Source organism: Pseudocercospora fijiensis, assembly GCF_000340215.1.
Source record: "Pseudocercospora fijiensis CIRAD86 unplaced genomic scaffold MYCFIscaffold_14, whole genome shotgun sequence".
Lineage (NCBI taxonomy): Eukaryota > Fungi > Ascomycota > Dothideomycetes > Mycosphaerellales > Mycosphaerellaceae > Pseudocercospora > Pseudocercospora fijiensis.
Genome location: NW_006921545.1, coordinates 221,675 through 245,529, shown reverse-complemented (window position 1 = coordinate 245,529; position 23,855 = coordinate 221,675). Strand labels below are relative to the sequence as shown.

The following is a 23,855-nucleotide window of genomic DNA, read 5'->3' as shown; positions in this document are numbered from 1 at the left end:
GCCGCTTGCTAGAAGTAATAATATTTTCTTTTTCTTTTTCTTCTTCCTCTTTTCTTTCTATACCCCCTATTACTACTGCTACTACTTTTACTAAAGTAAGGTACCCTTCTATATTTCTACGATTTCCTTCGTAAAATAAATTCTCCTAGATAGACTATCGTCGAATCTACTACGTAGGCTACTATAACTCTAGTAAGGATTATGCCGACTAGTCGGTAAATCCGGTCTCTATCTTATTCGTCGTAGAATCCGCTAACTTTCCTCTAGCTAGCCGGCTCTAGGGCCTATTCCGAATATTCTCGTAAGAGAATTACTTACCTTCTACTATATATTAATCCGATTTCCGTATAAAAACCCTCCCTAACTATCTAGTTCTTAAATGGCCTGTGTGGCTTACGCTAGCTATACCCGCGCAATCCGTAGTACTATCGCTACTAAGTATACCGACCTACTTTAGGTTCTTACGGCTTAGTAAGCTATAAAGTCTCTCTTACCGTAGGGTTTATTATCCGGATTTATTTTCCTCGATTCCTATAATAAAACCCTCGCTAATCTAGTTCTCTAGAGCGGTAGCCGCGGAGGTAACAAATATAGTCGCTAATATCGTAGCTTAGTAGCCGTAGACGTAAGTAATATATAGCCCCCTACCTATTTTCTTACGCTAATCTTTTCCTTTAGGGGGGTCCCTACTACTCTAAAGCTCGGTACTAACTATAATAGTCCGCCGGATTCTATACCTAATAATAAATAAAGGTTCCCGTAGGGTTTCTAGTAGTCTCTAGATATTTTCGGAGGTATAATCCTTTCTATTCTAGGAGGACCTCGTACTCTCGGTCGGAGAGCTAATACTTGCTTTTAAATATATAAATAAAATCCTCTTCTATTCTAAAGTTTCCTTCCTAAAATTCTTAGGTAATTAAAATCCTAAAAAATTAATAAGTTAGTAAACTCGGAAGAACGCTAGTTTCCTACCCTATTTCCTTCGTTTCCCTCTCTTTTCCTAATCTCTTAGTAGTCTATCGTTAGTTTCGATTTCTCCGTATTTCGCTTCGAAATCGTCTATTGCGGCGGTATCTATAATATTTTCTAGGGTTTCCTAGATAGGTTCGTAGTAACTACTCTATTTTATAAGTACTTCTCGGCTACTACTCCGTTTCTTCTTTCGTATATATAGGATTCCTTCGACCTACTACTCTTCGTATATCTCGAATACTATAGGGTCCGGTTATTCGTTATCGATTTCCTACCCTAATAGGGAGTTTTTACTCGCTAGACGTAGAAAGTCGGTATAGAATACTAGGTAGATACTACTTAGAATCCCCGAGAGGCGTACTAATACTAGTAATAGTACTTCTTTAACCGTATACTTAGCTTATTTCGAGTCGAGGCTCTACTTAGGCCTATCGGTCTAGTAGTTCCTTAGGTCGAGCTAGACCTTATTCCCGACTCGCTATACTAGTACTAGTATCCTCGTTTTATTAGCGCTATCCTCCTATTTCTACGCGGTCTCTACTATCTATACTTAGTAAGGATCCGAGATCTTCTTAATTTTATCTATAAACTCCTCTACTCGCTTTGCCGCGTTTAACCGTCTATCGATAGAGAGGTCTTTAGTAAGTATAATAGGGAACGTAGACTCGTACTTATATATCGCGAAGAAGGGGCTTATCCCTAACCCCTACCTAGTACCCGCCGTTAAACGCTAGTTCTACTATAGGTAACTATTAGTTCTAGTCGGACTACATTTAGTTAATATAGTTTCGAGGATATACCTAGATATCCTAATTCGCGCGTTCCGGTCCTCCGTCGGTTTATAGGTAGTAGGCTAAGCTTAACCTCTACTTTACGCTAAGGAGTCTATATATTTCTTTCTAGAACGTACTTATATAATTCGTACCCCTATCGCTAGTAATTGCCCGAGGTAGTCCGTAATATCTAACCTAGTATTTTAGAAAAAAAAATCGCGTATTCCTCTACCTTTATAGAGGGGGTACTAATTAGGGCGATCTATTTACTAAGGCGGTCCTTAATTACCTAGAGGTAGTAATTCCTATCTAAGTCGGAGGGGTCGGTTATAAAGTCTATCGAGATTTCCTAGAAGAAACGGTCGGGAACTAGGAGTAGTTTTAGGAGACTGTATTTATATTCTATCTATCCCTTATTACGTTCGTAGTAATCGTAGTTTTAGAGAAACTATTATACCTGTTTTAACTATAGCGGCTACTAGAAGTCGCGGCCTACTATAGAAGCGTTAGAATCCTAGCTAGGGTAACCGTAAAGCGGCGAGTCGTAGACTAACTAGATAATTTTCGTACGTAATATATCCTATTAGAGCTCTTCGGTTTCTTTATCTTTATATTCGGCTTCTATCGTAGCTAGAGCTCCCGGGACCTATAGTTTACCTCGGTAGCGGAGGAACTCCTTAGGGTCTATCGTATAGTCTCCGATCTAGATCTTTGCTTTAATTTTCGGTTATAATAACTAGGCTTCCTCTTAGACTTTCCGTAGTACTATCTAGTATACCGTATCTTTCTCTATTATACTCCTCTATAGCTTATTTATTTCTAGGTCTTAGAATAGTTTAGGGCCTTCTAGCGGGAGAGACGCGGGTTCCGTTTCGTTTATAAGTAGGGATAATAGGCTCGCCTCGGATATATATAGGAAGTTTCGAATCGTAGCGCTATAGATCTACGCGTTCTCCGGCTAGTTCGGTAAGAGATCCGGCTCTAAGAATCTCCTAAACCGTAAGAGTTTATCGTCCTAGCCTAGTATATCCTATTCCCTTCTCGATAAGGTATCTAGTAGAATTACCTCGATCTCTAGTCGGTAAACTAGAGTAAAGACGTATTTTGCTAGTTCTTCTTATAAGCGGATCTATCTCTTAGATAGTTAGCGCTTAACTATAAAGTATTCTAAGTTCTTATAATCTATCTACTTTATAAAGGGACTATAACATTTTAGTTTAGAACCCTAAAATTTAATACTAGATATAACCGCGAGTATCTCTTTATCGTAGATATCGTACTTAATCTCTACCTTATTTAACTTCTCCGAGAAGAACTATATAGGCCGTCGGATCCTAGCCTTTTCTTAAATAAGCGCGCCTCTAATCGCGAACCTACTATAATCCGTTTCGAGAAAAGTAGGGAGAGACGGGTCCTACTAGGTAAATACTAGAGCGCGATAGAACTTGTTTTTTAACGTTTTAAACGCTTTATCTTACTCCTCTCCCTAAGAGAACGGAGTACTTTTACCGGTAAGCGTAGTTATTAGCGCGGAGATCCTAGAGTAGATCGGTATAAATATACGGTAGTAGTTCGTAAATCCTAAGAACCGGCGAACTTCTTTCTAGATTTTAGGTACTACCTACTTCTATACGGCTTCTATCTTCTCGGGATCGGCCGATACTCCTCCTCCGTTAGTATAGACGATAAACCCTAGATAACCCTAATCTTTTTTAGGTAAATTCGCTCTTCTTTAAGTCTAAGTAAGGGCCTCCGTCCTATAGCTTCTAAAGAATAGCCCTTACTTTACGGAAGTTGTCTTCTCTCGAACCGCTAGAGTAGATTACTATATCGTCTATATATACTAAAGCAAAATCGTCTATATACTTCCGTAGGAGAGTATTAATATACCGTAGGAAAGTCGTAGTAGCCCTAGATAATCTAAAAGGGTATACTAACTATTCGAATAAACTAAGTCTTATATAGAATACTGTTTTATACTCGTATCCTTTTACTATTCTTATCTTATAAAAGCCTAATACTACTTCGACCTTTATTAACTATCGGGCTTCCGTTAGGTTCCTTATAGTATCTAGGATTAGAGAGATAGGGTATCTATCGTATTTCGTAAGCGTATTAAGCGCCCTATAGTCGCAGTAGAGCCGGAGCCCTCCGCCTTATTATAGATAAGCGGTAAACCGATAGAATTGCTTACTATTTAAATAAAGGACTTACTAGCTACTTATATACCCTAGCGCTAAGAATTATAATCTATTACTTAAAACGTATATAAACTATCCCGAAGATTCCTTCTCTTTCTCTTACTTATAAATCTAACTAGCCTCGTATATTCTTAAGTATTCTAATACTCCCTCTACTTAGCTATCTAGTCGTAAACTAAATAGCTAAGTCCTTATCCTTTCTAATTGTTTCTATACCTAGGATCCTAGGACTCTTTTTACGTTTCCTTCGAACTTCCTTTTCGTTAGGGGTTTAGTAAGGAGGTCCGCTAGTTAGTCTTTAGTCGGAATCTACTTTATATTAACTTGTTTGTCCTCGACTAGTTCCCGTACGTAGTATACTACTACGTCGATATATTTCGTTCTATAATAAAATTCCGGATCTCGTACTAAAGCGATAGCCGCCTTATTATCCCTATAGACAGTTATAGGTTCTTTATAGTAGTCTTCCGTAAGGTATTTAAATTACTCGAAGAAATTACGGATCTAAATAGCTTCTTTTATAGCGTAGGATAGCGCTAAGTATTCGGCTTCTATAGTACTAGTCGTTACGGACCTTTATAGTTTAGTAGACTAAGATATAGGTCCGCCGGCTAATAGGAATATATATCCTACCGTTAACTTCCTAGTCGAGTCGGCCGCGTAGTCCGAATTAGTATATATAACCGGTAGACGAGTAACTAAAGCACTCGTATCGTTTTCGTTCTTAGAGATAGGACTATACTTTATATAGTAGTCCCGAGTGTTTCCTAGGTATCTAAGGCCGTAGATACCTCCGTTATAATATCTCCTAGCCGGACTTACCGAGGATTAGCTTAGTCGTTACGTTAGAAAAGATATATCCGGCCTAGTAGCTCGGACGGTCTAATTTAGTTTCCTATTAAGTCCTTAGTATTTCCGGTCGTCTATTACCTCCTCGTCCTTTATAATAGGTAGTAGATTCGCGTATCTGTTCGCCGGAGTTAATACTTAGAAGGTTTCGTCTAGATCTAAGCTCTCTTCTCTAAGTGTATTTTCGATATAGGGCCTTTAATCTAGTAGTATAGACCCGTCGGCTTCTCTCTCGATTTGTACGCCTAGTATAAGCTTAGCGGGACCTAGATTCTTTATTTTAAACCTCTTTATAAGCCCGTCCTTTATCGGTTTAACCTCCGCTTCTATCTTTGCTAGTATAATAAGATCGTCGATATATAACGCGACTATTACCGTATAGTCGCTATTAACTAAGACCGAATAATCCGCGCGTATAGCGTAGAGGCCGTATTCTTCGAAGAAAGCCGTAACTATCTTATTCTAAACTTATCCGGATTATTTAAGTCCTAGTTTTCTCTTTAGGAGTTCGAGTACCTTATTAGTTCTAGGAACGTCTAGGCCTTCCGGGATAGCTAGGTAGACTTCTTTCGTTAGTTCTCTAAGTAGATAGTTACTTGCTATATCTATTTAGAATATAGTAAGTCCTCTACCAGTAGCGATAGCTAGGAGGAGGCGTAGGCTTTCGAGACGTATTACCGGAGAGAACGTCTTAAAGCAATCGATTCCGGAGGGTTACGTAAAGCCCTTTCTTACTAATCTCGCCTTAGACCTATCGATTTGTCCGTTCGGTAGTATTTTAACTTTAAAACCCTACTTTAGAATAATAACGTTTATTTGCCCTTTTCCGTCCTTTAGCTTAGAATAGTCGATAATCTCGTAGGTATTATTAGCTATTAAGGACTTAGTATATTCTTTAATAGCGTCTTTCTATTATCAGGAGTAAGGGCTGCTAATAGCTTCCGTATAGGTCTCGGGGGCAGGTACCCTAAAGGCCTTTTAATAGTCGACTTTTAGAGCCGCTAGCCCTATCTCGTCCCTTAGTCTCTTCGGTACCTTAGGGATTATCGTAGACTTTCTTAGTCCTCCTCCGTTTCTATTCGAAGCCGTAGGAGTAGTAGACGGTTCTCGAGTTATTCTTTCGCCGTTATTATTTAAACCGCTATTATTATTTAACTATCTTCTTTAGCTTACGGTTCTAGAGTATTGTCTTCGGCTTCGGAATCTCCCTCTATTTCCTTAGATTCTCCTTTATCTTAGAGATTAATATCGTCGTTATAGCTATCTATAATAGGCCGTAGGATAGGTAGCTCTTCCCTAAATAGTAGGCTACTTCCCTTAGTCGATTCGAAGAATTTAACGCTAGTATAGATCCCGATAGCGTTTGTCTTAGGATTATAGATCCTATACTACTTTATAGACTTCGTATATTTAACGAAGATTCCCGGAAATACTATCTTTTCTAGCTTGTTTTTCCTTTTCTCTTTAGGAATAAATAGATAGGCTAGATAACCGAATACTCGTAAGTGTTCTCCGCTAGGCTTTCTTCTAGTATAGAGCTCCTCGGGAGTTATATCTCTTCCTTTAACAGGTAGCCTATAATATAAATAGGTAACCGTATAGGCCGCTTCGCCCTAAAATCGTTTAGATAATCCGAATCCTTCTAAAGCCCCCCGTACCTTAGATATAATAGTACGGTTTTATCTTTCTACTATCCCGTTTTATTCTAGAGTATAGGGCGTCGTTGTTTTAATTCGTAGTCCTAGATAGGCTTTAAGAGCTTTAATAAGCTCCGGAGCGTTATAGATTCTTACGGCCTTTAGTTTTCTCCCGGTTTTAAGTTTAGCCTCTTCTTTCTAACCCTTAAAGGCTTCGTATACGTCGCTTCTTTAGCGAATAAGGCGGATATCTAACCGTCTCGTAGCATTGTCCGTAATCGTTAGTATATACCTATTTCCTTCTAAGGTATCGTCCTTATACGGATCCTAAAAGTCGATATATAACCTATCTAGGTAACCTTATACTATCTTAGGTTCCTCTCGACTCTATTGTCTATCGGAATTTATCGTTAAATAAGTCTCGTACGACTTATCTAGTATTGTAAGCTCCGGGACTCCTATTAGTACTTTATATATCCTAAGTTGTTTTCCGTTTCCCGGATATCCTAGGCGTTAAAACTAAAGAGAGTAGTACCTTTAGTTATAGTTGTAGCTACTCTCGTTACCTCGATAGATCTAAATTCCTTTAAAAAGTAGGACCTTCTAACGCGTACTCCTTTAGCTAGTTCTTCGTTTCCTTTTCGAAGTATAGCCTCTTCTTTAGTAAATAGAGTCGTAATATCTCGTTGCGAGAGTTAGCTTATCGAGAGAAGGTTATATCTAGTCTCGGGGACGTATATTACGTTCTGAATTATAGTCGAAATTTCTTTAAATCGAAGGAGGATTATTCCGGATCCCTCGACCTTTATCGTTTTACTATTCGCTAGAGTAACGTCTCCGGTTTCTTCCTTATAGTCCGTAAAGTAGGCCTTATTACTAGATATATATCTAATATATCCGGAGTCTAGGATCTAATCCCCTTTATTAGATAGTCGAGTCGTAGAATCGATAGCTATCTAAGCCGTAATCTTAGATTCCCCCTTATTATATTCCTAGAATATTTAGTTCTTTTAGTCCCCTTTATACTTCCTATAGTCCCGTATAAGTTGCCTGACCCTTTAGTAATAGTAATATTTATTTCCTTTAGCTTTATTAGCCGTATTAGACGTATTACCCTTCCTTCCGCTATCGGCCTTATCTTTCGCCGAATCCTTAGTATATCGGACTACTACTTTATCGTTTTGAAAAGTAGTAATAGTATATTTAACGTCCTATAGTCGTTAAACTAGCTACTCGTAGGGAAGAGTGTATAAACTAGCCGCCTTTAGAGCGAATATAATAGACGAATATACTTCTCCTAAAAACGATATAAAGACTGCCTTCTTAGAGGCCTCCGAGGGAGTTTTATCTTTATCTACGGCCTTAATCTCCGTTTAGATTTACGTAAGAGTCGAAGCCGTAGTATCGATATCCTTAAGGGCTTTAAAGAAATGGAAATAGGAGAGTAGCGTCGAAACCCGTTCGTTACTCGACACCTCGCTTATTTCCTTTACTTTTTCGATTACCCCCTTAGTTGTACGTAGTCCTAGGAGGTGTATTCGCTTATCCCTAGCCGTAGACTTAATAAATATAACCGCTTTTGCCTCTTCTTTTTAGCTTCTCTTAGCTTAGTCGAATCTCGGCTTATAGATTCCGGTATACTATTTCTGTACTTCTAAAGGCCTTATTTAGATAAATAGTCTTAAATTATATCTATCTAGATAGTAGAGTTCTAGGTAGTAAGCTACGGAACTCCTTTTACCGCGCCGATAGTCGTTTTAGTAGTAGATATCTTTATCGGTTTATATCTCGGCTCGTAGGAGTCGTATTATAGTAATTTTTATTTTATTTAGTCTATCTTAGTTACTTCTTTTTTCACCTTAAGACTAATATCTATAGCGGAGCAATAACCGTTATCTTATTATCGTTTGAAGTTAGTTGCTTTTTTCGATTTATAGAATAACGTTAGATAAAGTTTAAGCCTACGTAAGCGGATTAGCTAATCGAGTAATTCCTCGAGCCTTCTCGTTCGTTTACTTACGCTCTAGGCTTATAACTATTATAGATAAGCGGTAAACCGATTAAATTGCTTACTATTAAAATATAGAATATACTAGCTACTTATATACCCTAGCGCTAAGAATTATAAGCAATTACTTAAGCCGTAAGTAAATAATCCCGAAGATTCCTTCTCTTTCTCTTACTTATAAATCTAACTAGCCTCGTATATTCTCGAGTATTCTAATAGCCTTATCTATCCTAGCTTTATCTATCCTAGCTTTATCTATCCTAGCTTTATCTATCCTAGCTTTATCTATCCTAGCTTTAGTATATATACCGGTAAGTACTTAGGACTATCTACTAAGAGCTCTAGCGGAAGTAATACTCGTACTACCTAGCCTTTAAATAAAGGATACGCGTTTCGTATTACCTATACTAGAGAGAGTAGGATTATACGTCGGTTCGGAGTAGAGCGCTATAGGCGTAGCAGTAATACTAGATTTAGATATAGGAGAAGAGCTACGGTATTGTTATCGAAGCGTTTATATATAAGAGAGATACTACTAGGTATATATCTCGTTATTAGAATAAGCTCTCGGCGGATTTAAAATATACGAGAGTATAGTACTCTAGAATAGTAAGATATTAGGCTCGCTATCTAATATATTAGACGTAGTCCGCTCTATCTTCCCTCGAGTAGTACGTAACGAGTAGCTAATATTTTTATTACTCGAGAAATTAGTTATAACTTATAATCCTTAGCCGGCCTTCCCTAGCCTCTTCTAGAAGATTCCTAACTTTCTATTTTCTTTAAATTCTCCCCTATCCTTTTCTATTTCTATTCTAAAGCCTTTATTATACCTTATAAACAATATAAGATTATAATACTAGAGACTTTTTAGTAGTACTACTATAGAGTATCTTCTTTTTTAGAGATTTTCGCTCCTAGGTCTAGTATATATTCGGAACTAGGTTATATATAATTATCCTCCTCCTACGAATTATATAGATATAAATATATTAGAATGCTACCCTAGTTAGCGAGTATCCTTCTTAACTATCTTCTAAATAACTAATAGGCCGCGTTATATATCCGCGACTTATAATACTAATAATATAAACGATACACTACCGCTATCGTCGTTAAATTAGTCTGTCTAGTTAACCTTCTAAGTAGTATTCTCTCTATTAACTAGTACTTATACGGAATCTTTTCTCTTTACTTTATTATATACCTAAAAAGTAAGGAAGATAGGGTATACTACTACCTAAGTAATCTTTTCATTAAGGTATATAGAGAAATATACTTATCTTAAAAGTAGATATACTAAATAATAAATATTCTCGGCTTTAAGTAGGGCTTCACGAAAGTTTAAATGTCTCGTAGAGACTCTAAGGAAAACGCAAAAGTCTAGGTAGGTTAGTATAACTGAGATTGAAGCTTGATATTAGCAATGCGTCTACACTTAGGCAATTTTGACATGCACGCTTCGAAAATAGCCCTGTTCCGAATCGGCCAGCAGATGCCAACAAGAACAAGCACGTGTGTCCGGGTACAGGACACAAAAACAGCTTCCACGAGAGCAGGATACTCAAGAGGGATGCAATCATATGCCGAGGATTCATGTTAGAGACCTGGTAGTTCGCCAAATGCCGAGCAGACCGGTATCCTGTTCCATTGCTGAACATAGTCAACATTATTCTAGTCATTGGTGCCAGTTGCTCGACCCGGACGTGGGTCTCTAACTATGTGTATGCCTAGAGTCTTCAATACTGAGGACAAGCTTGAGAAGATCCCTTCAGCGCTTCCTGACGACGCTGGTTATCGCCTGGCTGGTAGGGCAGATGGTACATAAGCGTTGCGCGCAGCTTCATTCACCTCACAAAGGTTGGCATTCCTGTTTGAGATCTTGTGGGTATTGCCAGCCGAGACGTGACGCGATGTTTCAAGGTCGTTGAGTTGAGAACTAGCCTTTCGTCTGCTAAAGGCCAAGTATGAATGGTGCGTTCCGGCGTCTTCTCCGGTCCAAAAGTCGAAGAATGGCCGGTAGTCCTGTTGTATCGTGGTAGACATCTTGAATGATAGTGGCCAAGGGAAGCAAATGTGGTCGAGTTCATGGAATAGTGATGGTTTGAAAGTTCGTGACTGTCGGAGATCCGCGATCAAAAAGGATTTCGCTGGTATCGTGCATATGCAAACTTTTGCAGATGCTCGCTTCAGAGGCCTCCTTCATGTCCTGTTAGGGAGAACCCGCAAATGGGAAATGGACCATTAGAGCAGTATCAAACTGGCATCTGAAATCCACCCATATCCCATATTCAACCCAGCGTTGAGAACCTGACGAGTGCTCGAGCGTAGCGTGTTGACAGACAAGCGAGAGGAAGCCACCGAGTAGCTTGGAACTACATCACATTACCCCAACTCGCTGTTCATGTTCGTTCTTGCGGGCCGGTGTGCCCACGAGTCTCTGTCAAACCAGATCTCGCAGCGAACCAACCCTGTGAAAGTGTGCCGGCCATCACAGCTTGTACCATCGACCAAAAGATGGAGTCTTTTCGTTCCGATCGCATCCAGATCTCATTCGAATCGGTGTACGAGATGTGAATTGGGACGTGACGTCTGTCGTTTTCGTCGTTGCCAAGCGAATCGTGCGTAGCAAAGTTTGCCTCCTGATTCTTTGGCTGATCGTGTAGGTTGCCCGTAGTAATCATCGTGGGGGAGATCTCTGGTACTGTTCACAATGTTCGTGATTTGGGGTCCTATCCATGGCCTGATTCGCGCGAAAATGCTCGGCATCGTATGGATCGAATAGTTGTCTTCGCAAGCTGCAGCGGCGAGGAGGAGGACTGGGATGATCTGAAGCCCAACCATTCTGAGGCACGAAATCGTGGAAGCAGTCTGGGGCATGACCCACGGCTCGAGATCGAACCCCAGATAAGCTGATGCTGCTCAATGAAGCACAAATCTGCGCGCAAGGTGTGCTGATGTCACGGTGTCCAGAAACGCTGGGTACGCTGTGCTTCGTAGCGACCAGAGGAAGACACGATCCTGATAACACCAGCCAATAAGATCTTCATCATGATCGCTGAAAGCAGCATCACTGCAGGCGCGGCAAGAGGGATGCAGAGGGTGTGGTGGCCTTGTGGGATTCCTCAGATTGCATACGCTGTCTAGTTTCCCGGGCCTTTCGCGCGAATTCCTTTGGCGGGGCAGCAAGATTTGCGTAAGAGCTGGGTTTGTCGATGGGACACCACCACGAGGGCAGCAGTAGTAAAGAAGTAAATAAGCTCGCGCTACGTCGAACGAATATCACTCATCGCGCGGTACTAGTCGCACTCGGTGTTAGACCAGAGCAGGCTCCACAGAACGTCTTCTGAAGACGAAGTGGAACAATAAAGAACCCCAGACTTGCCCGCAGCGTCATTTGCTAGCATGCGGGCACACCAAATTCTCGACTGTATAAGCTTCGATATGAGGAAAGCGATAGATGTGATTCATGATGTCCTGCCTCGTTAGTAGAGGACACGCAGGAAAAGCAGATCCGAAGTATCGAGATGCGAAGATCAATTACTATGCCGTGCAGGCGTCTAAGGGACTATAACGAAGTTGTGAGTGATTTTATTGCATCGGCCACATCCCAAAAGATTCTGTATTGAGAATTATAGGGTTGCTAGGGTTGTCTTCCAGGGGAAAGATGGTACTTGCATTGTGATGTTGTACCCGGACGATGGAGCCCGTGACTGAATGCTAATAGACTCAAGATTGTCGGGTTGTTACTGGATCGTAGATAACGCAGGTAGCTTGAGCAGTGTCTGCATCTCCGGAGGCCCTACGGACATACATAACACTCCACCACTATGGATTGATTGAGGCTGAGGTGTAGTTCGGCATCTCCAGTCATTGCTCAACAATGGCCCTACGCATAACCCTCGGTACATGTACCCTTCAGCCGGCACTGGAAACAGGCCGCAACCCACTGCGCCGATTCAGCCCCACCGCTCAAGGACATGTCACTGCCAGAAAATTTGGCGGACATCGATGCCTGCTAGCCTCACGCTTGGCCTTGACACTGAATTGCATTCTCTCTCGCGCATTTCTAAACCCTAGCACAAGTCACGTCCAATTGGCTTCCAGAGCGGGCGTTGTAGCGATTGCTCGCTAAAATATCGTCTTTGAACCTCCCCACTCTCCGCCAGAATTTCGACAATCCCTATACCAGCAAGGGAGAAGTAGGGCGTTGCTTGAGAATGGACCGTCCCGAGGAGACGTGTTGGGATGGGCAAAGCAGACAGATGAGGAGTTAGGCGGGAAGGTTCGTGTTTTGAAATCTATGACTCTACTCTCCTGCCGAGAAGTGGCCGAGGGAAGACACGGATATCCGAGGTGCTCGTTAACAGGGAAGTCGGCAGAAATGCGAGGACAGAGCCAACGCCGCCAGGTTGATGAAGGAACGCCTACGCCGACTAGTATGATATCCATCACGAGTGTGCCGGTGTATATTGTGATCACTTGTGATATGCACGATGAGGATTCTAGTATTGCTGCAGCCGTGACACTTTCGAGAGGAAGATGGGCGTATAGTGTTGTCGGGAAGGTGCGGGAGCGGCAGTAAGGACTTTTCATGCCTGCATCGTGACCGAATTCCTCGATGGGCGACGACAGCATGTCCCATCCAGCGGGGATGAGCACATTCAGCGGTCTCTCGGTACAATAAGAATCCAGCATGTTCCGCAGAACACCGCCAGCGCTTCTCCACTTGTAGCCCGTGCCAGAACCGGCTGATCTTGAGGGAGAAGTTACCGGTCTTTGCTAATAGTGATGATGGGCCGTACTAAACGCGACACAACACAGAAATGAAGCCTGCGGCCATTTCAGGTGTTGTCCCACTTCCTGATGTGACCGTTTCCACGCGTGAGGCTCCTACTGTATAGCATGACTCCAGAATTCGCACACCTTCTCGATGTCGCCCGTAGAGTTATCCAAGTCCTTCATCGACAGTCTGGCTGGGTCGTAGATATATGCAAACACAGCCTCTCAACTCTTCTCTTCATTTCCGATCCTTCGATGTCTTGCTCAGCGCCTCCTCGAAACCGCGAAAGGTTCGATGGCTGCGCCATCCTCTAGGGGTGATCCACATCGCCGGGCTGTACATGCCGGCCAGGAGGTCCCGACGGTGGCCCTTTCGTTGTCACTACGACATCATGGAGAAGATCCTGACTGAACGATGCCACGAGGTCAAGCTGGCTAGCCTCAAGAAGGAAGCGGTGCCGAGTGTGGGTTCGGTAGTCCCAAGTGTTTGCGGCTTTTCACACGATTTGACGGACGGCATTCCGGAGACCGGGCGACAGATTTCGTGCAGATCTTGAAGATGCATTGCTGGGGCTGTTGCGATTCAGGTCCTAGAACAGGGTTGACTTCGGCGCGCGCACAGGCTCGATGCTCTTTACACAATATGCGGCGCGGGCCGCGTATAAGCAGCGTCTGCAAATAAGCAGCGGGTAGGCTGCAAAAAAGCGGCGTAGGCTGCGTATAAGCGGCATGCGGGCTGCATATACGCGGCGTAGGCTGCAAATAAGCGGCGGCCACTTTCCGGCTCCCCATTTTCATTTTGAGTCCGGTGGTTTAGACAATACATCTACCGCTCGGGAACCGACACGTGAAGCGGTCGCAGAATGTGTTCGCTATGACCGAATTCATTCCCCCACGGACTGTTCTTGGTTGCGCAGATGCAATCTGCATGGCAGCCCTCGTCCGCTCTTGCCTACCACTCAAGATGCTCGCTGTTGCCCGTGACAAAATCCCCAGCACAGGTGCAGCTTCAGAACAGTCACTGGGGATCTGATCTTCAGCCTTGCAGAGTGCTTCGAGCTGCGACTGGAGCGTTTCGACAGCCAGCGCGGCTTTTCGGCGTTCATCGGAGCTTGCAACTGTGGCATTATTGATTAGATTACCTTGACCCGCAGAGAGAGTGGTGTCACGAATATCGCGTAGAGCGTTGTTCACTTCCCGAATAGTGGCACATTTGTAAAAGCGTGAGTGAGGTTAGCCATTCGTGAACCTTCGGCTTTGAAGTTGCTCTTCGGCGCGATAAGGCCATCTACGCCCGCGTAATATGATGTGGAGTACAGTGGTCAAGACCTAAAGGTATTGAATGGCTGAGTCCGACAGGACGTAGTATATCAGCCCGTTACAAGCAGGCTATTCTAGTAAAGGCGAGGCTCTCGAGTAACGTCCTGTTTACCATTCCTTGACGAGAATCTGACACCTGGAGATAAGCAAAAAGCAGAGCTTGCACATATCGAACTGAAACGATGCGTATAAATCACCCTGCAGGTATTAATCGCTGCTGCTCATCAGGTCCATGGCGCAATAATCAAAGCTGTTCGTAGCAGATTACATTGACTGCTTTTCTGTCAATCGCAGCTCCTCTCCAAGATTGTAAACCCGGCTTTGAATGTCCGATCCTAGCAGCCGCATAATTGTGAAGTAGGATGCCTCGATGGAACTACAAGTCAACGTGATTGTACGCAGTACGCAAGATGGAGCTGCTCCAGAGCTTGACTATGAGGCGCGGGGACATTTGGTATCGCAAGAACCTTCAAAGCATGCTCGCTTTCTCTTCTCTCGTATTTGGATCAACCTTACGCTGACTGCTCCATTCGAGGGATCATCACCCGCAAACGCACCAAGCTGCCCGGTAATTGCTAGCCACAAAAGTAGTCTCCTCATGACACCTTCCAGGTCGCAGCCAAACAGGAGCATCTAAGGCTCAGGAGTGCCGTCGAGTTGTAGGAGGGCACGGAGCTTGACATGATAGACTGTATACCGAAGTCAAGTCCGGTATCCTAGAGGCTTAGAGCAATTTGCGGTGAAATGGCTGCCTCTTTCCGAGCATTTCACGATGATTTCAGCTCTAGCTTTAAGATACTTGTGAATGGGATCTTCGCAGCGTGGGTGCACTGTCTGGCATATCGTACAACGTACTTAAACCGACCTCTCTCACGATGCGGCCAGGAGAGGTAGCTCTAGAATGCAATAAAACAGTGGTATGGCTGGCGACATGACCCTAGGAAGTGCAGGCAGCCACCTTATTGAGCTTGATCTGCATTACAGAGGCAAGCCAAGCTGTTGATGGTAGAGCGCGAATGAACATCTCGCGGCCAAGAACCACGAACCCATTATGCACTCGACCAAAGGGCAAAGATTCATCCAAGCTCTGTTGCGGCGACGAGAAGGTACATGAAGAAAGGCTGTGCTTGCGAAGTGTCTACCGACTGTCGAGGCAGAAGCTATAGTCTGTCGGAATCGAGGTGTGTGAACTCATTGCCTAAGACAATATGTATAGCGTGCGTGACGGGGCAGCGAGATTTTGGAGCATACGGTCCTAGGCCGAAGCTTTGTATCTCTTTACCCATATTGGAAGTAGACCATCGCAACCACCACTCTCCAGTCCTAAAGCGATAATCGTCGAGCACGCTCTCTCTCAAGCTAGAAGCAAGTTCAATGAGCTAAGCTGACAGGCTAGAAGAAGCTGCGTAAATGATCTGCGGATGAGAACAGAGTGCACAAAGTGACTTCCCATGAATGGTAGCCTGGAGATGTTGGCCGGTCGTCGACGGATGTCGCTGGAAGTGATCGCCAAACGACACGTCAGAGAGCGAGAGGACAAAGCTGACTTCCTAAGCGGTGCGTTGTGCAGGCAGTCTTTTTCCAGCAGGAGGATGTCGCTGGCCTGTAGCCTGCTGCTGCTGATGGTGTTAGGTTTGGTTATAGAGTGCGGTGTTGGACGCACTGACCTTCACAATTTGGTGTCGCTGTCTGCCAGCTGAGGAGGATGTCGCTGGCCTATAGCATACTGCCGCTGATGATACCAGCTTTGGAGATGGAGTGTAGTATTGGATGCCCGAGCAGTCACTTGATGTAACTGATGTATTCGGAAGAAGGACTAATCTATCTAGAAGTCCGAAGATGAAGTGCAGCAGTTGCAGCCTTAGGCATCAGGCACGTGATGGACCCTGACACCTAGACACACACTCTAAGTCACCCCCTTAGCACGTGCATATCGCTATAGAATAAAGCAAACCAAACACAATAGCCATTCCGTTAGCAAAGCAAACAGGGGTATTAGGTAAGCAGAAACAGGTAAACAAACTAGACTACTCTTAGGTCAAATAGATAAAGCAAATAAAGGCCCTCCTTAGTATTTAGTAGCTAGCTTCGCAGCGTTCTTAATAGCGGCCTTGCAATCTACTAGGTTTAGTTGTTTAACAAAGCGGCTATACTTAATCTTATTAAGTAGCTTAGTAAAGCTATTAGCAATCTAATCGTATATGCTAACCTATTAAACAATAATAGAGCTATTAGCAATCTTCTCTCGGATATAGTAGACACGAGCATCTGTATGCTTCGTACGGCTATTAATGCTAGTAGACTTAGTAATAGCGATAGCGGACTAATTGTCCTCGTATAGCGTAACTAGAAGAATGTAGCCCTTATAGCCGACTTCCTTTAACAAACGAGCTAAGGCAACTGCCTCCTTAGCGCCTATAGTAAGTTAGATATACTTAGCTTCAGTTAACGATAGTATAATAAGCGTCTAGCGGCCGGACTTATACAACAGAGGTCCGCCTATAATAGTAAAGTAGAAGCTACCTATAGAGCGGCGAGTAACCGGATTATTAGCCTATAAGGCATTATAGTATCTAGCAAACTTGAGGTCGTTAGCCTCGTTCTAACTGCCTTAGAAGCGCATGCTACGGCTTAGAGTACTAACTAGGTACTTAATTAGCTAAAGAAGCGCGGCATAGTATTCCTCGGTCGGGTTAGAGATAAATCGTAATAATAGGCCTATAGTATAGCAAGCATTAAATCGTGTAATTATAGCTGGCTATAGCGCCTTACTAACACCTTCTTAATACTAAGTCTTAAAGGCGGCACTAGCTGTATAGCCTTTAGGTGCGCGTTAAATAGATGTCTTAACGTAACGAGGCGCTATTAGAGTAGTTAGACCGATACGTCTACGTATACTATACTTCTCGCAGAGCCTATTTAAGTAGGCGTCCTAAACGACGTAGATAGTACGCTTATTACGGTCGCGGATAATGCGCATGCCGAGATAGTAGTAAAGGTCGCCTAGTTCTCGTATATTAAAGCGGTCCTTTAGCAACTAGGCAACGGCCTCTAGTACTAATAGGCTATAGGCGATAATAATTATATCGTCGACGTAAATAACGATAATCGAGCCGCTAAGAACGTGTTTAAACACACATACGTTAGTTAACATTAGTATAAAGTCTAGGCTCTTTAAGTACTTCCGAAGCTCTTTATACTACAGCATTAGTAACTACTTTAGACTATATAGTGCCTTTAGCAATAGGCAAACTATACCCTTGCTACTACGGTCCTTAAAGCCGTATAGCTGTTTAACGTAGATCTTGTACTTGTTACTAATAAGCGCGTTAAGGAAGGCAGTTAGAATATCGTACTGCTTAGCTTCTAGGTCGTAATAAGCAATTAGGCTAAACAAGGCTCGAAGCGTGCAAGGCTTAGTAACAGCCGCATAGGTCTCGTTATAATCCTGTCCTTTAACCTATATAAAGCTACGGACGACCTAACGAGCCTTAAACCGGCTTATATTTCTATTAGCGTCTCGCTTAATAGTAAAGACCTAACGACTACGAACAACCTTCCTACCTTCTAGCACCTCTAACCGAGATACATAAACCTATATATAGTTGTTAATTAGTAACTTGTATTTAGCCTCGTAAGCTTCCTTCTACTATAGCTAATATAGCGACTAAGTTGCTTCCTTGTAACTCTTCGGAATAGGGATAGTTTCTTTAGGCTTATCGGACTGCTTAGCAATATAGCAGGAGGCTATAAAGCCCTTAATATAGGCTATCGGCATATTAGCTATTATACGTCGAGTCGACCGCTAGACGCTACAATCGGCCAGATATCTACGTAACAGTTTACGAGCGCTCTTATTGCTTCGTGTCTTGCGTATAGAACGATTGCCTATCTTAGTTAGCCGCTTAAACTTAGGCAACTAGCTAGGCTCGCCCTTCTTAGCCTATAGGTCGTATACTAGCTATTCTTTAGCGGACTAGAAACTATCTTTATTACTTGAAGCTAGTAGTTGAACGTCTAGCAGGTCATCGTCGAGTAGTAACGGACTAGCGACCTTATTAGTTACCTCTATATCCTAAGTAGGCTCGTCTAGAGGCTCTTCTTACTAGGCTAGAAGCTGCTAGACTACACTAGCGGCGTCGGCTAGTAACGGAGCCTCGTTGCTTATAGAATTGAATAGAGCCGGCATAATAGACTTAATGCTAATAAACTCGCTCTTAGAAGGGTTATTAGGATTAGTATATAGATCTATGCTATTTAGAAGTAGAAGGTTACTATCTAACTTAATAAACTGAACATCCTTAGAAGCGACAACCTTATATTAATTAGGCAGGTAGATTATGTACTTTCTAGAGTCTATAGAGCCCTTAGTATAGCTAACTAGCTTGCTAACAAGACGTCTACTATCTATCTTCTTTCTACGAGCAATACTATAATCGTAGGCAATTAACGTATAGCTATACGCTCGAAGGTGCTAAAGACGCGGCTATATTCGTAACTAATTAAGCTCCTTGGCGACAATAGTATATAGGCTTCCTCCGTTAGCGGTTAGCGTAATATTAAGGACCTATATAGCGGAGGCAATAGTATATAGCTATAGAGACTTCGGAAGGTTAGCGTATAGCATTATCTTTCTCGCAGTCGTATATACGATGTAATTGCTAACCTTAGCAAGGCTATTCTAAGTTAAAGAATAAGGTGCAGTAACTTGTAGTATAATGCCCTCGTCTCGAGCTTAATTTAATAGCTAATTTCCGCCGTATTTACCCCCTCTATTAAGGCGGTAGATTAGGATTAAGTAACTAGTCTATATACGGATATGTATACGATAGTCCTTAATAGCTACTATAGCCCCTAACTTGAGCGTACTAGTATATTCGTGTCGATAGCCTAACTTAGCGTATATAAACAGTATGAAATAGCGCTCCTATAATAGACTAGGATTAGTAATAGTAACTACATTAATACAGACAATATAGTAAATAGTAGATAGTCGTACGCGTAGTAGCCGATTGTATTCCTTATGCGATATAGCTATGCGATAGGCAACGTAGTTGCGGAAGTCCTTCTTAGTACTAGTAATAACGATTTAACCCTTAGATTCCATTCTTAGTAGCTTACAGTAATGAATATAGCTATATCGCAGATGCTATTTATCTATAGTGCCTATAGGCACCCCCTTCTTTAACAAAAGGGCAACTACCTTACTATCTAGACTAGAGGTTAGTATATAGAGGTAGGGGAGACTATTCTTTCGGTATGTCTAAGCGACAGTGACCTTATTGCCCTCTACTATCGTAAACAGCACACGCTTGTTATTACGGTAGAAACAGCCCTTGTCGGCAAGCTTCTTAGTAGATAGAAGGTTGGCTGCTAGACTAGGCATATATAGTATATTAGACAACTTTATGTTGCTTATACTACGCTTATTAACAACCTCCGTCTAAGCTATACTAACTATCGTAGCGTGCTTCGTATTGCTACTAAACCGAATAGGAATGTAACAGCCTTTATATTTAATAAGCAATAAAGTGTCGTTAACTATATATATGCTAGTACCTAAGTCGACAACCTAATTAGTAGTACGAGTGCTAGTAGTAAGAGCCGTAGAAACCTAGTCGCTAATAGTAACTATAGTGTTTATAGTAAAGGCGTAATTGTCGCTTAGGCCTAATAACACCCCTAGGGTAGCATTAGCCGTATACAGCCCCTAAGCACTATTCTAACTAGATAGCGGCTGCTACTATTACTAAGCAGTTAGTCTACGCTACTGCTATTACTACACCCTCTTTTTCTTAGCCTTCTACTGTTTACGACGTAGTCGGTCTTCCTCCTTTAGGTAAGGGTACTTAGTATAGTAGCGGTTAGAAGGGTGTAACCCCTAATAATAGGCGCACTTCTTACAGTTAGACTAATAACTATTCTAGTTGCTTCTACCGCGGCCTCGACCGTTATTATTGTTATTGTTTCCGCGGCTACTACGACCGCTACGGTTCGAGTTACCTCGACTATTGCTATTGCTATTACCTTATAGTTGCTAGCGCTAGAGACCGAAGAAACTATTGTATTAGGCCTAGTTCAATTAAGCTATATTCTTATTAAGTAACGCGCTAATAATGTTGTTAAGGGTGCTGTTATTAATAGTATATTCTAAGGCGCGCATTTGCTTACGGCGCATCTATACGAAAGCCTCGTAGAATAGAGAGATCTATATAATAAACATATAGACAGCCTAATACTAGCTAATAGCTAATTTAGTGTCCTTTAAGGTACCGAGCTTCTTCTTATACTTATTATAGAACTTCTTAACGTCCTTACTATCGTAGCGAAGGGTAATGTATTCCTAGTAGAGTATGAATTTAGTAGACCTACCTTTACTAGTATACTTCTTATATAGATAATCCTATACTACCTTAGAGGTATCGAGTCTAAGTAACGACTACTAGATCTCCGATATATAGTTAGCGAATATCTACGTACGCGCTAACTAGTCCTTTGCCTCCTATTTATCTTAGCGGTCTTTAAATTGCTCCTATGTTTCAGTAGATAACAGCTTAATCTTAGGCTTTAGGCGAGTCCCTTAGATATAGCGCTATACCTATATGCCTTTAAGGGCACCCTTAGCGGCATAGGCCTATACTAGATAATTCTCCTTGTTCTTTAGCTTAGGGATATTGCTTATATAAGCGTTAGTAGTTATAGGGGGAGCTATTGCGGACAGCGACGGCGATATAGAAAGAGACTATAGACTTGTCTTAAAAGGCGGCCGATAGGCGCGCCTATGTTTTAGTATAGCGGACAGCTAATACTAATATTAAAACTAGGTATAGCGGACAGCTAATACTAATAGTAACCGACTCGAGTCTAGCTCCTACTAGAACACTCGAGTAGTAGCGACGGCGGCGACAATAAGGTATTGGCGGCGGCGCGCGAATTTTCTAGTAATAATACTAGCTATATAGTAGTCGGTAGAGTTGTAATTAGAACGTAGAATGCGTATTAGAAAAACGCAGGGGGCTTATAACTACTTAATGTAACTGATGTATTCGGAAGAAGGACTAATCTATCTAGAAGTCCGAAGATAAAGTGCAGCAGTTGTAGCCTCAGGCATTAGGCACGTGATGGACCCTGACACCTAGACACACACTCCAAGTCAGTCGCAATTTGTTGTCGCTGCCTGCCAGCTCGTTGTCGACTCGAAACCTGCTGTCGAGCTGTTAGCAAAGAATTAGGGGATTGCACTAACTATGGCGTCCTCCTGTTTACTCCAGGCCATTCATTCTCGATAGAGAAGTCGCAGCCCCAGCTCTCGATCGAGGGCTATTCATAGATTTATAGATTATGGAGGCAGTCGCAGCCATGGCTCTGGAGTGACATCCGTTTTCGTAGCATAGTCTGTATAATTGCAAGTGAATTCACCTGCTTTTCATCATAGATACTTGCCCAAGCAGAAAACAATCTTGCGAGAATGATCGCATGAAGGATGTTAGAAGCGCGCGTACTTCTCAAGCGCATACCCACTGACCTTCCCAACTCAGGAGCGATGACCACCGAATCTGGTCTCTCTCGAATTTCTCCAAGAAGGTACCCACACGACTCCGATCCTCAACTCACGTCAACTTTGACTGCCACGAATTCTGCTTGCTTGTCTCCACTGATTGCAGCGCCAGTACGCACTACCGACTGCCATGCTTTGCTTGGTGATACTGGAGAAGGCCGTGCCTAACACGCCACCCTTCCAACTCCATTGGAAAGATTGTATACCCTTTACCTCGCCGTCCTGCCGTATACATGCTCGGTCGGCCGCAGAACAGTGTTCCACCCACAGTCCAGGTATTGCAGACCTAGCACATCCACTGGCTGCGTTGATACAGCCATGCTTCTAAGCACCGCAGCGAAGGGACCAGTGCCAATCGAGATCTCAAGCAGATCCATCCGACCATCGTGAGACCAATTTCCACATGTGACTTGCTCATTCTAGCATGCAGCCTTGGGAGCTTATGACATTCTTCGACATGTAAGTGAGATATTTGGAAAGGTCGAGACGCTGTCCCACGCGCGAACCGAGAAGGGGCGGAGAACGCCCAACCTCTGGCCATTATAGCTAGCTATTCTAGCTTGCAAAAGGGCCCGGACTGATTTTAGCTAGGTTTAGCCCAACCTACCTCTACCTCCCACCTACTACCTAACGCGACTATTATATGTTTATGTACGCGTTTTTTGCATAGAATGTAGTATAATACTATCCCTAAGACTTAGTCTAATAGCAGAGACAGTATTACTATAGAAACTAGTAATTTTCTAAGCAGTCTACCTATATTGTCTTCTTAGCTGCCTAAGCCGCCCCTATTTACGCAACCACGCGATTTTCGGGCCCAATCCCTATAGCAACAACAAGATATACAGTATCTACCTAGTACTCTTCCGTTTAATAAGCAGGTGTACTAGCAAGAGCTGTATAGTCTACGAGCTACCGAGGCATTTAATAACCTAGAAACATAAGACGACGGAGTGCGATTTAGTTAGTAGCTTAGGTCTTTATACAACACTAATACTAACAACGACGACAACGAGGACAACGACAAGGAGAATAGACTGCTAGGTAAAGAGTCTAGTAAAGAAGATACAACGATATATATACGCTCGAAAGGAGCGGCGGAAACAGTGCCTGCCGATCTAGAGAAGACTTCTTAGATACCTCCTCCTCCTACTATCGAGAAGCAACCTATTCGTAGGGCTACAGTTCCGCCGAGACCGTTAGATACACTAAAGTCTATACTAAAAGCCGTGCCTCGTAGAACTAGTGTGCCCGTTAAGAGGGGTTAGCGTAGTGTGCGATAGAGTATTAAGAAAGAGCTAGTTTCGGGGATATTAGCTGCGGGCGCGAAGCTAGCTTCTACGCGCAAGCGCAAAGCGACAGAGGGTAAAACACTACGAAACAAGGTACGTAGAACATCATCTAAACGGCAGAATAATAGCGCCGACCTATCTAATAAACCTCCTGCTAAGCCTATATCGATATCTAATAGCGTTATTAAGAAATCGCAGTTAGAAGCTAGCTCGCAACGCCGACCGACTTCGCGTATACCTAAAGCTATACTAACACCGAAGCTACGAGCCAACAATAAGAAGCCCTTTAGCGTAGACCTTACATAGGTCGTTTAGTATCGAATAGACGGCAAATAGCATAACATTATAACTATTAATGATGTGCTAGAAGACGACGATATAGACTATGCCTACTCGAGGCCGTATAACAATAAAATAGCGCAGTTAATACGGAAGGTAGAAGACAGAGTAGCTTCCTAGGTGT

At 42.7% G+C, this 23,855-nt stretch overlaps 3 protein-coding genes across 3 annotated transcripts; all 3 read right to left on the bottom strand.

Moving 5' to 3' along the window:
- Positions 1 to 10,292: 10,292 nt before the first annotated feature.
- MYCFIDRAFT_180150 (uncharacterized protein) lies at positions 10,293 to 11,911 on the bottom strand (the record flags this gene model as incomplete). The annotated part of the gene is made up of 11 exons (XM_007934090.1): positions 10,293 to 10,321; positions 10,351 to 10,590; positions 10,613 to 10,649; positions 10,683 to 10,808; positions 10,836 to 10,880; positions 10,907 to 10,989; positions 11,026 to 11,361; positions 11,405 to 11,484; positions 11,515 to 11,706; positions 11,750 to 11,820; positions 11,858 to 11,911. The coding sequence occupies 11 exons, from the start codon at positions 11,909 to 11,911 to the stop codon at positions 10,293 to 10,295; spliced, it is 1,293 nt and encodes a 430-aa protein (XP_007932281.1).
- Positions 11,912 to 11,983: 72 nt separating this feature from the next.
- On the bottom strand, positions 11,984 to 16,512 carry MYCFIDRAFT_180149 (uncharacterized protein; the record flags this gene model as incomplete). The annotated part of the gene is made up of 36 exons (XM_007934089.1): positions 11,984 to 12,008; positions 12,048 to 12,160; positions 12,191 to 12,213; positions 12,251 to 12,316; positions 12,350 to 12,389; positions 12,428 to 12,482; positions 12,524 to 12,571; positions 12,600 to 13,217; positions 13,258 to 13,303; positions 13,351 to 13,416; positions 13,440 to 13,533; positions 13,564 to 13,715; positions 13,752 to 13,812; positions 13,863 to 14,006; positions 14,070 to 14,094; positions 14,119 to 14,146; positions 14,182 to 14,333; positions 14,392 to 14,490; positions 14,515 to 14,568; positions 14,655 to 14,678; positions 14,709 to 14,716; positions 14,740 to 14,762; positions 14,817 to 14,823; positions 14,858 to 14,918; positions 14,948 to 15,036; positions 15,065 to 15,175; positions 15,214 to 15,258; positions 15,314 to 15,376; positions 15,417 to 15,479; positions 15,501 to 15,663; positions 15,734 to 15,901; positions 15,932 to 15,957; positions 15,981 to 16,161; positions 16,202 to 16,402; positions 16,436 to 16,460; positions 16,497 to 16,512. The coding sequence occupies 36 exons, from the start codon at positions 16,510 to 16,512 to the stop codon at positions 11,984 to 11,986; spliced, it is 3,183 nt and encodes a 1,060-aa protein (XP_007932280.1).
- A 5,362-nt stretch (positions 16,513 to 21,874) lies between these two features.
- Positions 21,875 to 22,641, bottom strand: MYCFIDRAFT_180147 (uncharacterized protein; the record flags this gene model as incomplete). The annotated part of the gene is made up of 4 exons (XM_007934088.1): positions 21,875 to 21,907; positions 21,962 to 22,146; positions 22,175 to 22,386; positions 22,415 to 22,641. The coding sequence occupies 4 exons, from the start codon at positions 22,639 to 22,641 to the stop codon at positions 21,875 to 21,877; spliced, it is 657 nt and encodes a 218-aa protein (XP_007932279.1).
- Positions 22,642 to 23,855: the final 1,214 nt, after the last annotated feature.